Below are 14035 nucleotides of genomic sequence, written 5' to 3'. Positions count from 1 at the left end.
ATCATCTACACTCTTGGCAAGCTAATATGTTTACTGCATTTTCATGTACGGGGTTTAAAAAAAATCTCAAATTTTGCTGTTAAAAGACTGACCTCTATATGATATGCCCCATTTGCTGCCATGTTGTTTCAGTCAAAAATCCCTTCTAATTTTAATTAATGACAGTTCAGGCTTGTGAGAAAAAAAATGGAATAACATATTTTTTTGTCTTGATGAAGCCATATTGTTCCAAAATGTGAAGTTCTTAGCAGTGAATACCAAGCTGTGTATAGGAATTCATACTCTGGGATATTTCTAATGGAGAAAAACAGGAACTGAGTTAGTAGACTGCAATTAGGCAAAGTAGATAGCAGACAGATTGCCAGGGGTAATCAGAAGTTCTTAGGTCCTTGAAAGACTGTTCAGTGGACTCTCAAAATTCTACTTGGTTTCTGCAGTTTCATTCATTCCCAGTTATTCTTGGCTACAAAGCCCTATACTTCCCTATTTAAATATGTCAGATTTTGTGGACTGCTGGCTAATTTCTGTTGCATTGAATGTGGGATGATCTGGCACCAGCCTGACAAGGCTGGTCTGTCTATCAAGCACTGGTGCTGCCTTTCACACATAACAGCACGTGGGGTTTTCCCCTTCTGTCATGTGTGTGTGATGTTCCACAGTCCTGCTGCACTCACAGAGGTCTAAAACACACAGTTCATAAGCTCTGTAAGTAGGTCCTGGCTCTGGACTACAGGAGAATTAATTTTGGCTAACTTTACTGATAGATACCTTCCCTGTTCAGCATGAGCAAATACAGCTCATACAGGATTACCTGCAGGAGGAAGGGAAAATACTTTGATGCAGGGTTCTGGTATGTAAATTGAGAATGTAGTAGAAGGGAATATTGTAGTTTATAAAGGATTACAAAATTTTGACTGCTGATATGATTGTAAGGAGTCCTAAGCATAAAAGTAAATTTCAACTTGCATGAAAATTTCAACTTTTCACGCATTTTGAAATGCTTAATTTTATCCATCTTACATTTTCTGGCCCATTGCTGATCTGCAGTGGATATCCCAAACTCCAGAGGTAAGATCAGTTTTACCAAAGTTAGCTAGCTTTCAGACTTTGGTTGTAGGCAGCTAAAATCAGATAAAATAAATTCAAGCCTTTGGACTCTTCCTTAGTTTTCTGTATAAGCATGTACACAGGCATGGATGTTACTTGGAATGCACTGAGGTGTCTGAGACACCCTGGGGGGCTGATGGCTATGAAGAAGTCTCCCTGAGGAGGTCTGTGCCCTTCTGGCTTAGCAGCTGGTGACTGCATCTCACTTCTTAATAAACATCTAGGTTTAGAGAGAGGAATTAATCACTGAAAATTAGTAAGTTACCTGCTTAGGTGTCTGGTGTAGTTGGAATTTTAACAGAAAAATGCAGGTGTAAAGGGTATTTAAAATGGAGAAGTGAGTAAAGCTGGTAGAAACTAGAGATTTTATTTGGTCCAGTTTGTGTAGTCTGTTACATTCACCATATCATCACATTTCTTGGGTACATTCTCAGTCCACATGAACATTTTCATATTCAATTCTCACATCCCAGATTCCTACTGGGAAGTACCAAAGTAGCAGCAGCCAGCACTATGGAACATCAGCAGCACAGACATCTGAAAATTAATTCTGAAGACCAGCACACAGACTATAAGTATCATTTTTTGATATATGTCTATGTTTTGTTAACTAAGAAACATTAAAATTTTTTCTAAAGGGAAAACATTAATTTTAAAAATCCAGACTTTATCTTCTAAGTCTACTAGGTAATCACATAAAGTTACTTCATAATAATTTAGTTATTTTTCACTCAGTTTCACATTTAACTTTGAAAAAATCATAAAGTACTTTCTTTGTTAAGTTTTACTGTGTTAGGAAGCCATGTGAGGTTTTAATACATTTATTAGACTCCAAGTAGATGATAATTTAATTTTATAGCAATTCATTAATAAACTGTTGCAGAAGTGTGCATTTATTGATAACCACTATATTTTTCTATATTTATCCTATGAAGTTTTCAAAACTTCTGAGTGAATTTGCAATGAGAGCCATCTAAATAATTTTTAATAATTCACTTTATCTCAATATATACAGTAACATTTACAATGTTGCAATTTGCTTGACTGAAGATAAACATTTCTGCTGGACCTGGCTTATTGATACTACAAAGACAGCTAAGATTTTTGGCTTTAGTAATAAAAGTAATATGGCATCTTTCCTGTGACAAATTTGATCCTTCTTCTCATATTTCAGGTGGGCTGCAAGGCAATTCTGGTGTTTTTTCAGTACGGTGTTATGGCAAACTTTTACTGGCTCTTGGTAGAAGGACTTTACCTCCACATCCTCCTTGTGCTAATATTCTCCCCCAACAGACACTTCACGATCTACCTGCTGATAGGATGGGGTAAGAACTTGCCCATCTCCCAGTAATGTTCTTTTTTCTGTGTGTGTGTGTGTTGGTCAGGTTCAGTGTTTCATACCAAGGTAGTTGAGCTGTCTCTGCTGGTGACTCCTCAGGCTCACAGATTGCTCAGCTCAGCTCCAGCACAGGAGAAAGAGCAGGCACAAAGCTGCTGGAGCAGTTCTTCCCTGCTGACACAGCTTTCACCTGTGCCCAGGGATTGCTCTGGCGCAAGGGCTGCCACTGCAAAACATATGATTCAGGTGTCCTAATTTGTGAGGAAAATTAAAGTTTAGCTCCACAGCCATGAGCTATATTTTATGCAATTTTCCTTTTTGAAGAGCCCAAACAATACTGTCCATCTGGTTTTAAATACATATATTCCTTTCATTTACAGAAAATGCCATGATATTTATATGGAACACTTTAATACTTCCAGTAATAGGTGGTCGTAAAACATTTGGGTGTTGCTGGGAAATCGGAATAAACCAGTGTGTGGATAAGGTTCCTTATGAAATGATTTATACTTCTATTTTATATTGCAGTCCTTGGAGGTGGATTGGGAATGCATAACTTGTATCTATTTCCCTGTAAGTTGCTCTGACACCTTGCAAAAAACCTAAGAAAGGCGGGTTTTTTTTGTGTATTAGTAATTATGGCTGCATTCTATAAGAAATAAACTCACTTTCCTGCAGTCTTTGTTTGTAATACATTACCTATGTATACATGTAATCATGTAGCTCATCAGATGGACCTCTCCTTCCATTCACTGAACTGTTTACTATATGCTGTGTATTTGGTGAAGAACTGCTTACCAGCAGGCTGAACTTTTTTTTTTTTTTTTTCCCCCTGTGGACTTGCATTTTTGTGATCATTCTCTAAACCTCTGGCATTTTTCAGGAATTCCTACAATATTCATTATTACATGGACAGTGACACGGATCATTCTAGAGGACACTGGGTGAGTGTGTGTGGGAGAGAAAGTTTAAATCCCCCCCATGCCTGTGCAATCCTTGCCTTGGGTATGGTATTGCTCACACGAAGGTGGTTTGCTGCTCTGGAGGGGATGAGCACAGAACTGAAATTTCAGAGATGGCAATAAAAGGGCAGGTGTTTGGGAGCTCTTCAGCTGTGGTTTATGCTTGATGTTTATTTGAAAAACTCAGAGAGCAGGAGAGAGCAGGGATAAGTTATGACTCCTGCTACTCCTTGGCACACCCACATCTGGAGCTATCTGCTTGGGAAGTCAAAGTAATGTTGGAAACAGCAGTGGGGTCCTTGGGCTCAGTGCTGCAGCATGTGCTGGAAGGCACTGGCCATTCTAATTTGCTAACTGGCAACTCGCAGGATTGGAGTGTAGATAACTTTGGGTAAATATAAATTACATTCCCAAAAGTGAAGTGATGTAAGGGTGTGTCAGATGCACATAGCCAGGTAAAGCTAAAGCTAACTAGAGCTAAGCCTGGCTCCTGGCATGTGAAGGGGAGCTGAGACAAGAATTTTGTAGGAAAATCAAACTTGATCCTGCTGCTCCCAAGGAATGGGAGAACATTCCTAACTAGTGGACAAATAGTTTGCACAGTCCTGTTTTGTCCAACTAACTATTATGTTTCAATTTATTCTGTAATTAAACTGAAAAATCATGTCCTACATAAATTCAAGTCTTTCTTTGCAAGACGTCTAACGTGTAAACCAAAGGCAAACTCCTTTTCCCTTTTTCATTATGATTACAGAGGAAGTCTGAGGGGTAATTAATCTCTAATCTGACCAACCTTTCAGAGCACTAAGAGTATTTGGATCAAAAGTGCAGAGCCCAGGGTGAAAAATATTCAGTTTTTCAGGCAGAACTTCAGGTTCAGTCTCACATTTTCACAAACAAGTTCCAGGCATCTATAACCTACATGTCCCACAAGAAATGATGTAATTCCAGTTGCACCTGTCAGTTGCTTTAGATGTTCCTGCTACCCAGAGGTCAGCATTAAGTGCACACTGGAGAAATGTCCTCACACAAAGTGAAACTGAGCTTGGTTCCCACAAAGGTCAACATCCTCCATGATGTCTAATGGTACAGCTCAGTGTGCTTGATGTTTTAGCTGCTTTCATAGAGTCACAGAATGGATTGGTTTGGGAGGGACCTTGAAGACCAGTTGGTTCCAGCCCTCCTTGCCATGGGCAGTGATGCCACACTCAGGTTACTCAGAGCCCCATCCAGTCTGGCCTTGAGCACTGCCAGGGATAGGACGTCCACAGCTTCTCTGAGACCACACCCTGAGACCTGTGTCCAGTTCTGGGCCACTCACTGCAGGAAAGACACTGAGGTGCTGGAGTGTGTCCAGAGAAGGGCAACGGAGCTGGTGAAGGCTCTGGAACACAAGTCTGGTGAGGAGCAGCTGAGAAAGCTGGGGATGTTCAGTGTGAAGAAAAGGAGGCTCAGGGGAGACCTCATCACTCCCTACAACTGCCTGAACAGAGGTTGTAGCCAAGTGGGGCTCATTCTCTTCTCCAGGCAACCAGTGACAGGACAAGAGGAAATGGCCTCAGGCTGTGCCAGTGGAGGTTCAGTTTGGACATTGGGAAGAATTTTTTCGCTGAAGGGGTTGAAAAGCATTGGAATGGGCTCTCCACAGAGGTGATGGAGTCAGCTTTCCTGGAGGTATTCAAGAAATGACTGGATGTGGCACTTAGTGCCATGGTCTAGTGGTCCTTGGTTGAAGGTTGGACTCAATGATCTCAGAGGTCTTTTCCAACCAAAATGATTTTGCAACTTTATGAGTAAAGAATTTCTTCCTGACATCTAAATCTCTCCTCTTTCATTTTTAAACCATTGTCCCTTGTCCTATCACTACATGCCCTGGCAAAATGTCATTTTCTCTCTTTTTTATAAGTCCCCTTTAAATGCTGGAAGGCCACAGTGATTTCTCCATGGAGCCTTGTATTCTCCAGGCTGAACAACCCCAACTCTCAGCCTGTCTTTGCAGGAGAGGTGCTTCAGCCCTCTGATCACCTCTGGACCTGTTCTGACAAGGCCACATCTTTCTTCTGCTGAGGAGTCCTGAACACAGTGAACACAGTGCTCCTGGTGGGGAAACCAAGTATGCATATCAAAACAAAGGGAATAAAATTAATGGCAGGAAAGGACTGAATGCCAAATTCTGGGCTAGAGCAGGCATTATTTTAGTGTGCTTTGACTTGTTTATAAGAATATTTCTTATAGGTCTTGCTTGCCAGATGATATTAATGTCAACATGATTTTCCCTCTTTTTTTATAGCTGCTGGGATACAAATGAGCATGGTGGTCCCTGGTGGGTTATACGAATACCAATTTTAATTTCTATTATAGTAAGTAAAATTTGAAGCATGAATTATAGATCTGTTCAGCATTGTGCAGTGCATGTAGCCATTATTCTTTACTGCTAGTTACAGATAGGCAAGAATTCCATTTTAATGAAAAGAAATTGTGCTGCAGGAGAAATGTTAAACAGATGCCAAGGCCATTAAAATTTGTTGCCTTCAAAATTTATCTGCCTCCTATTAAATTAGCAGTTGCTTTTATTTGTGTGTTGTTCTTTCTTTAATGTCTCTCCTGTTTATGAGCCTGGAGAAAGGAAAAATCTAATTATACTTCTCAATGAATTGCAGATTTGATTTTGTGTGTAAATAGATAGCCTTGCAATCAAGAATGTGATATTAGTAAAAAAAAATTATGGCTGTGTATATCTTTCTTTAATTGGTAGCCTACTCAAATGTATATTAAACATGAAGTATTTGCAAAATAATACCATTGGAGAATGTTTCACAGGGCTTTTCTTGTTTGGAACTCATTAGAATTACTGGATTAGTGTAATAATATTCCAGTTGACTGTAATGATTGTGTAATTAACTTTGGGCATAATGTACTATAGTTATATATTCATTTCTGAAAATAGAGAGCAAATGAATATATTTTAGATATACTTGCTTCAGTTTTAAAATTATAGGCAGAAGATCTAGGGCATCATTAGATTACACAAGATTTCAGGAGTTTGCATTAAGCTCGGCCTTGTCTTTCAATCTGTGGCTGCTGAAAATAATTTTGGAAGAAATTCCTGTCATCAATATCAAAGTGAATTCTGCAGTTTGAAGAGAAAGAAGAGTAGGCCATATGTGTGAAATGACATAAAATAAGGCCTCAGAGATGTTTTATCTTATGAAGAAATGAGCATGCAAGAGAACTACAGCAGGAAGGGAATACTTTACTTGGACCTCAAAGGAGCTGGAGAATGGGGAACAATCCAGAGTTAAGAAAATATGTTGGAAGATAAAAGCAAAACAAACCACCTGGTGTTTACAGGAAACCCTGTTCTCTGGAAGCTCAGTTTGAGCAGCTATCTGAGACTGCATGTGCCAGAAGGCAAGGCTCCTCCAAAGCAGCCCTAGACCTGGAAGTTATCCCAGGGCACATTGGCAGACCTGAACTGCAGCTGGATCTTAGTGAAGACTGGGAAGAGAAATCAGATGGAGTACTGGTCAGGCAGCAAAGTTTGATCTATGCCACAGTATTGTGAGAGCAAGTTCAGATACCATTTTGCACAGTAGGAATGGCTTCAGTCAATTCCGTGTGTCAGAGCCCTCCCTGGCATTTCCTCCTGAGAATTCTGGCTTGAGAGAAGTCATTTGGCAGACATTCACACTTCATGCTGTACACACTTCAGTTGGGGGTGGCTGTTCCAAATGAATGTGCTGTTGCCCCTATTTTCTCCTTGTCCACTAATACTGGTTCCAGTGCATATGGCAAGTTAATATCCCCTGCTGTGGGCACTCAGCTGTATTAAGTCTGCAGATAAAATCTGCAATTACAGACTTCTGTCTGTTACCTTTATAGGTAAGCCTCTAAGTAATCATCTGTCTGAAAAAAAAAAAGTATGTTAAGTTCAGCAAAAGCCTGTATTTTCTAACATTTCTTTTTTATTCTTTCTAAACAATATATTACATATAATTTTCCTAAATTTTTATTTCATTCCTATAATTTCCTTTCACTACCCTTCACCTGTCATTTTGAACAAAGTGTTAAAAACAGAGGGACGTGCAGTTGCTATGACTGTGTTTTATTTATTAGTATCCCAAATTCTATAGGCTGTGTTATAGAAGACATAGAAATCCATTGAACTTGAAAAGCTTGGAGCCAAATTTTTAAGAGAAGGAAGGGTTCCACCAATACATGAAGACAGAAATTTTTAGCAGTGAGACAGGCACTGTCTGGTTAAGTACTCCAACTCCCGATTTTGTGCTTTGGGATGGAGTTAGTTTAAAACTACAAAGTTCTCATTTTCACCATGATATAAATTTTTCTCTGGATTAATTTCTTCTAAGATGTGTGCATTTGATGCAGCTGTTTATGTAACTGGAGTCACAGTTTTTAGCACACATTGTAGCTCTGAAGGTCTGGATTCCAACTGTTCCTTACTTCAGCTTGGACATGCTGTATTTAGTGTGCAGTTTTCTAGACCACACCAGAGAATCCAACACCAGAAGAGATGGGGACCAGAGGAAGCTGCAAGTCAAGACTGAAGAAATAATGGGAGTGACACTTAGGACATACTGAGTTTCATACTTCAATTTTCTAGGCTGATTAGGTTCTGATCATAATGATTTTTATGCAGATGCCTTTCTGAAAAATAAAATACTAAATAAAATACAAAATGAAATGCTACTCTTCTGTCTTAGAGGGCTGTCATGAGAATTAGGCTGCAGATGGACTGGATGATCTCCAGAGGTCCGTTCCAACACCAGCTGTTCTGTGATTCCTTCATTTGTAATGTCAGCATCAATATCTAAGACAATATCTAAGACCTGTGAGAGGCCCTTTTTGTGTTTGGTTGGAGCAGACAGATCAGCTATGCAACAATCTTCTCTAACCCTAATTCAGACAGAAAATACTGAAAGTTGAGGTGAGGAGCGAGGGAGGGTCAAAACTGCCTCTGGGCTTCCGCTTGTGAATCCACGTGACAATTTAGGACAGTGCTTGATTGCAGAAAACCACATCCAGTGTCCCAGCCTGGGAAACCTGTCCTCAGCTGAAGTAGTGGAAGGAGGACACTTCTGAAAACTGGGGCTTTCAAAGACTTTTGCCAGCCAGAACAGCAGTGTGGGCTTGCGGGGTTGCTGGACATGGCAAAAGTGGTGCTACAGAACCCGAGAGGTTTGGCACTGCAGAGCTGAGGGGTTCTGGAGGGAGGTGCACAACTCCCATGCTGACTTGGCTCCTGTCTGACTCGATAAGAATTTCTTTTTGCTAAATATTGAGTGGAGAATTCAGAAATCATCATTATATTTGTTTTCTTTGCAGGTGAATTTTATACTTTTCATTAGCATTATAAGAATCTTACTGCAGAAGTTAAGATCTCCAGATGTTGGAGGAAATGACCAGTCACAATACAAGTGAGTCATTCTTTTAGATATTATAGAGAGAAGCAAAATAATCTCTGTAAGATTTCATCTGCTGAGAACCAACAACTGCTGTCTTACTATAATTAGATTTAATTTAGAACTACTTATTGACAAAACACGCTATGCAGAAATAAATAATGTCATTAAAGCCAAGAGAAGCAGGACCTTAGGTGTTTTGTAGACAATGTGACATGTTTGATGCAAAAGTGAAAAATTCTGATGTGCCACAGAAAATCAACACAACTGGACTGACAAGCACATTTGTTTTGCAGAGCTACAAGGGTCTTGTTTTGTGTTTGCTGATTCAATTATCTAAACATGTGGGAGAGGTTGTTGAATCTAGATGAAACTGTGCAGTTGCTACATTATTATGTAGCACAATGGCCAACCTATGGGCAGGAAATCCCCTCAAGTTTACTTCTTGTGACATAAAGTTTTCATTGCTTGCATGTGGTATTTATTTAATTTTTGAAAATTATGTATTCCCTTACTTTCATTCCCACCATTTTGCACAGTTTACTGTAGGACTTTATCATATGAAATATTCACATTAATAGCAACCTTGTCCTTCATTATTCAGCCCTGTAAACTCTTTGCTTTTAGCATTTGATTGCCTGATTAAGTTTGCATTTCTGGTCTTTAGCCGATACCCATGGGAAAGTAGATTAACCTCCTCAAGAAACTGCATCTGCAGAGCAAATTAAAAGATCTGGGAGGCTCGTTTATAAAATTTCAAATGCATTTTCTAAAATGAAGAGAAGAATAAGACTGTTTTGTTTGTCCCTTTCTTTTACTAAAATGTAAGTGCAGTATAGAGAAAGTAGCATCAACTAAACAAAACCTACTAAGCCAAGCATGGAGTGAAAGTGAAATATGGATCTAAAATGAATACTGCTCATGCCAGTCACCATTTTTATTCCCTTCCTCTGAACCTGCTTGTAGCTGGTTCCATCTTTTTAGTTGTTTGTTTTACTCTTGCAGTGAACAAGGCTAAGTTCAAATAAAATCAGTTTTCCATTTCATTTGGGGAACCAGGAAATTTGCTGCCAGTGTCATCTCCTCCAGTTGTAAATAATTTCTTCTGCTAAGGAATCCCTATTTTTCCTGCTTCTGGTATCACCTTTAGATGTGAAGGATTTGCTGTTCTTGAGGAGCTTTGCTGTCAGAAATTATTTCCACATAAATAGATACGGCCCCTGGGCCATTATGAACAAAGAAAGGCCATGAAAACTGACACAGAAAAAATAAAACTACTTGAAATACCTTAACTTTTCTGTTAAAATAAGTGAATTCACAACAGCATCCTTTCATTGTTGAATCAAGTTCTATTCATCAATACAGTGACGAATTATGGAACTCAACATTATAACTTCTAAAATTTTATCTGATGCCAGACAGCCAAAATTGTCCATGACTGGCCCTGTATAATATATAAAACTGATATTATTAGAGTGAAATAAATGACAGATAAGGTAAAACTAGCAATTTTTCATTCCAGTAGTTTCACAGGCTGTTTGTCAGAGCAGCTCTGCTTAGTAATTTAAAGTTCTGTTTCCTTAACTTCAGTAAGTAGTGTATTCTGCTAAATTTTGTTATGTAATTGACAACATTGAAAATTATTTAATGGCATATGCTTAATACCATCAGTAAAGCTATGAAGTTTTAGTATTTGAGGCTCATGAAAATCCATTAGTTGAGATGATTCTGGATTACATTTCCTAGGTACTGTTTGCATACTGTGCATGTGCAATGCACAGAATAACCCTATAGTTACACATTCATCTCAGTAAAACAAGAGCTCATCATTAAATTGCAGCTTTGTTTCTTTCCTTTACCCAGGAGACTTGCAAAATCCACCTTGCTGCTGATTCCTTTATTTGGAGTTCACTACACAGTGTTTGCTCTGTTTCCTGACCGCAGTTCCAACAATTATAAAATAATCTTTGAGTTGTGTTTGGGATCTTTTCAGGTAAATTTCAAGGTTTTTATTCAAAAGAAGTTTTACTGACCTAGGTGAGTGCTGCCTACTAACTAAGGAATATTGTCTCTTTCCAGGGGTTGATTGTTGCAGTCCTGTATTGTTTTTTGAACAGTGAAGTAAGTCTCATCTTTCCTACTGAGAATGTTAAATACTGATTTTAGCAAATGTATAAGTGCCCCCATAATTCTGCTCTGATACACGAAACTGTTTTAGAAGATGTCTGCATTCCTATTAGTGGAATATATTTGTGACAGTTTTTATACAACAGGAGAAATCAGTGTAGCTGGGTGAAGAGCTTTAAGAGCTGTTTAAAATCGAATTCCTTGCAAACTGAGGTGTTAGTGTCTTCTGCTATTTAACATGATCTAATCTAGCTCTGACAGAAGCAATGTGCAAGTGAGGTGCAACACGTCTGAAAATTCACCTGGAACTTGAAATACCATTTAGTAAGTATTTAGGGGTAATGCTCTGTCAGTATCTAAACCTCAGAAAAGCACAGATTTTCAGAAGTTCTCAGCATGTCATAGTTTTCATAGTCTCAACTGAGAAAGATGCAAGAAATTCCTTTTGATTTCAGCCACTATGCAGTGTCTGACAGAAGGAATCTGTCTGAAGACACCTGCACAGACAATTAACATTCAGCTCTCCTGAGTGCTGTTCTGGTCTTTGATATTCATGAGATGCCTGATTTTGGGTTAATCGTTTGATTCTATGCCTTAAGTACATGAGATAAATAGCTCAATACCAAAACCTACTGTTGCAGCACAAGTGATACAAAATTGATTTTTGAAAGTGACCTTAAGGCACTTCTTCACACACAGTGTAGGCAGTCTTTGCCTCAGTTATGTGACCTTTGTAAAATTATATTCTAGAGGGAAGGGATGCCATCCAGAGGGACCACGACAGGCTTGTGGAGAGGGGGGAAAGAACCTCAAGAGGTTCAACAGAGCCAAGTTCAAGGCTCTGGACCAGGGTCTGTGCAGGGCTGACTGAGGGATGAAGGGGTTGAGAGCCATCCAACAGAGAAGGACTTGAGGATGAAGAATGGGCCATGAGCTGGCAATGTGCACTTGTAGCCCAAAAAGCCACCTCTATTCAGCATTAAAAGAAGCATGGCCAGCAGATCATGAGAGGTGAATTGTCACCAGTACAAGAAAGACATGGATGTGTTAGAGCAGGTCCAGAGGAGGCCACAGAAATTATCAGAAGGCTGGAACACCTCTCCTATGAAAACAGGCTGAGGGAGTAGGGTTGCTCAGCCTGGAAAGGAGAAGGATCTGGGGGAACTTCATAGCACCTTGGAGTACATAAAGGGGGGATTATAAGAAAAACAGCAAAAAACTTCTTAGCAGGGCTTGTAGTGTCAGGGCACTTCTAAACTGATATGTGGTAGATCTAGGAAGGAAAAAATCTTTTCTGTAAGGGTGGTGGAGACACTGTAACAGGTTGCCCAGAGAAGCTGTGGTTGCCCCATCCCAAGGCCAGGCTGGGTGATGCTCTGAGCAACCTTGTCTGGTGGAAGGTGTTCCTGCCCACGGAAGGGGGTAGAACTACATAATCCTTAAAAGTTTGTACCAATCCAAACCATTCTATGATTCTGTTCCTAGAGCTGCCCATGTGACAGCCAACAGACATGGAAAATTTCCTCACATAAAAGAAAATTTTCAGTTCATATTGTTCATTTCCTTTTGAACACAGGTGCAGGGGGAGCTGAAAAGAAAGTGGCGGAGTTTGTGCTGGAAGCAGACAGCAGGCAGAGACTACAGACTCCACAGCTCATCCATTTCCCGAAACGGATCAGAAAGTGTTTCCCAGCTCCACAGGAATTCAAGAGCTCACTCCTTTATGCAGACAGAGACCACCATGATATAAATGAGCTAGGTCCCCCCAAAACATGAAAAAACTGTGGGATATATCATTCATTATGCAGCTTGATGTGATATTTTATAACATGTACAGTTTAGTGCTTTGCTTTTCTACATGTTGGTACTTGGGGAATTGGTTTGTGCAGCCAAGCTATTATTAATGGAGAAGCCTGCCCCATGGATGCTTTCTGTTTTGTTCAAATGGTATTCATATTAATTCTGGTGTTCTCTTGCAGTTTACTAGCCATAACAATTCAAAAATTCGTTTTCCATAAAGGTCCCTTTACCTTCCAAAATGGCTATAAGATCCATGCAGGGTATCCTGCTCAATGCAGATTTCTTTGGCACATGTAAAGGGTTAAGATGGGAAGAAAATTTCTTACACTTTATTTATACTTAAGGAAACATTGCCTTAAGGATTAGGAAATTCTTTTCTAATTATGGAAAATAAAAAATAAAACAAAACTAAGACCATAATTAACCACACTGGGAGTTCAGTGTGCTAATCCAGGAAATCATTAACATGATTTACAAGAGAGGGAAAAAAGGTAGTACTTCTAGGCTAATGGTACACATTTCAGAGATTACTTTCTACAGAGTTTGATTTCAATCCTATTGTTACTTTCAAAAGTGCCTGGTTTGATGTTTGGGTGCAGAGTGTAGGGCTATTTTACAGGCCATACAGAAAAAACTGTCATGTTACTTTTGAATATAATAGTTTTCAGTTGCTCTCTTCTGTTTCAAGTCAGAGATTTGTGTTGATCTTTCATGAAGGAGTTTTCTGAAGAAGTGTGTTCTATTGCTAAAGCAGCCTGGCAAAGGATGAAAAACAGCCTTGGATAGCTCATTACACATGGAAAATACCATTTTTTACAGTATTATCATTGAACTCTGTCTCTAGCAACTACATATTTGACTGCAAAACACAAGGAATATTGCAGTGAAGTTGCAACTCAGATTTAACAAAAAATTTAAAAGGTTTAGGTTTATTCAGTTCTGTATCTATCTGAAATTATTTAAAATTTAGTCCTGACTGTGGCTCCAGGAAAAAAAAAATAGAATCCCTAAAAATTACCATAAAAGGCATAAAGAAGGAGTTTTCAATAATGCCAAGCCTCTTATGTAGCCATGTTTAAAAAAAAAAAGGCAGAGAACTGGCAGTCTTATAAAAATATACATAACATTTCCTCTCTTTGAAAGAAACAAACCCAGTCATGTTCTTTTCCCATGTCAATGTTTAACCATGTCCACCCTACATTACAAGTGGGAATAATATGTTTTGCATGAGTACCTCCACACCAACCATTGCCCTCATATTTCAGATAACAGATTTT

The 14035-nt window shown here is 39.1% G+C and overlaps 1 protein-coding gene across 1 annotated transcript in view; it reads left to right on the top strand.

Annotated features, from left to right (window-relative positions):
- Nucleotides 1-13833, top strand: part of VIPR2 (vasoactive intestinal peptide receptor 2) — a 44409-nt gene extending 30576 nt beyond the window's left edge. The window contains exons 5-11 of the mRNA XM_041489551.1: nt 2282-2432; nt 3330-3390; nt 5699-5768; nt 8755-8846; nt 10695-10824; nt 10911-10952; nt 12535-13833. Of these exons, the coding sequence (XP_041345485.1) occupies nt 2282-2432; nt 3330-3390; nt 5699-5768; nt 8755-8846; nt 10695-10824; nt 10911-10952; nt 12535-12708 (720 nt within the window). The 3' untranslated portion in view covers nt 12709-13833. The remainder of the gene's footprint in view (nt 1-2281; nt 2433-3329; nt 3391-5698; nt 5769-8754; nt 8847-10694; nt 10825-10910; nt 10953-12534) is intronic.
- The last annotated feature ends 202 nt before the right edge of the window (nt 13834-14035 follow it).

The sequence above is a fragment of the Pyrgilauda ruficollis genome, unplaced genomic scaffold (assembly GCF_017590135.1).
Source record: "Pyrgilauda ruficollis isolate IOZ18807 unplaced genomic scaffold, ASM1759013v1 scaffold12, whole genome shotgun sequence".
Classification (NCBI taxonomy): Eukaryota; Metazoa; Chordata; class Aves; order Passeriformes; family Passeridae; genus Pyrgilauda; species Pyrgilauda ruficollis.
The sequence above is the reverse complement of the archived record's forward strand: the minus strand, read 5'-3'. Positions and strand labels throughout refer to the sequence as shown.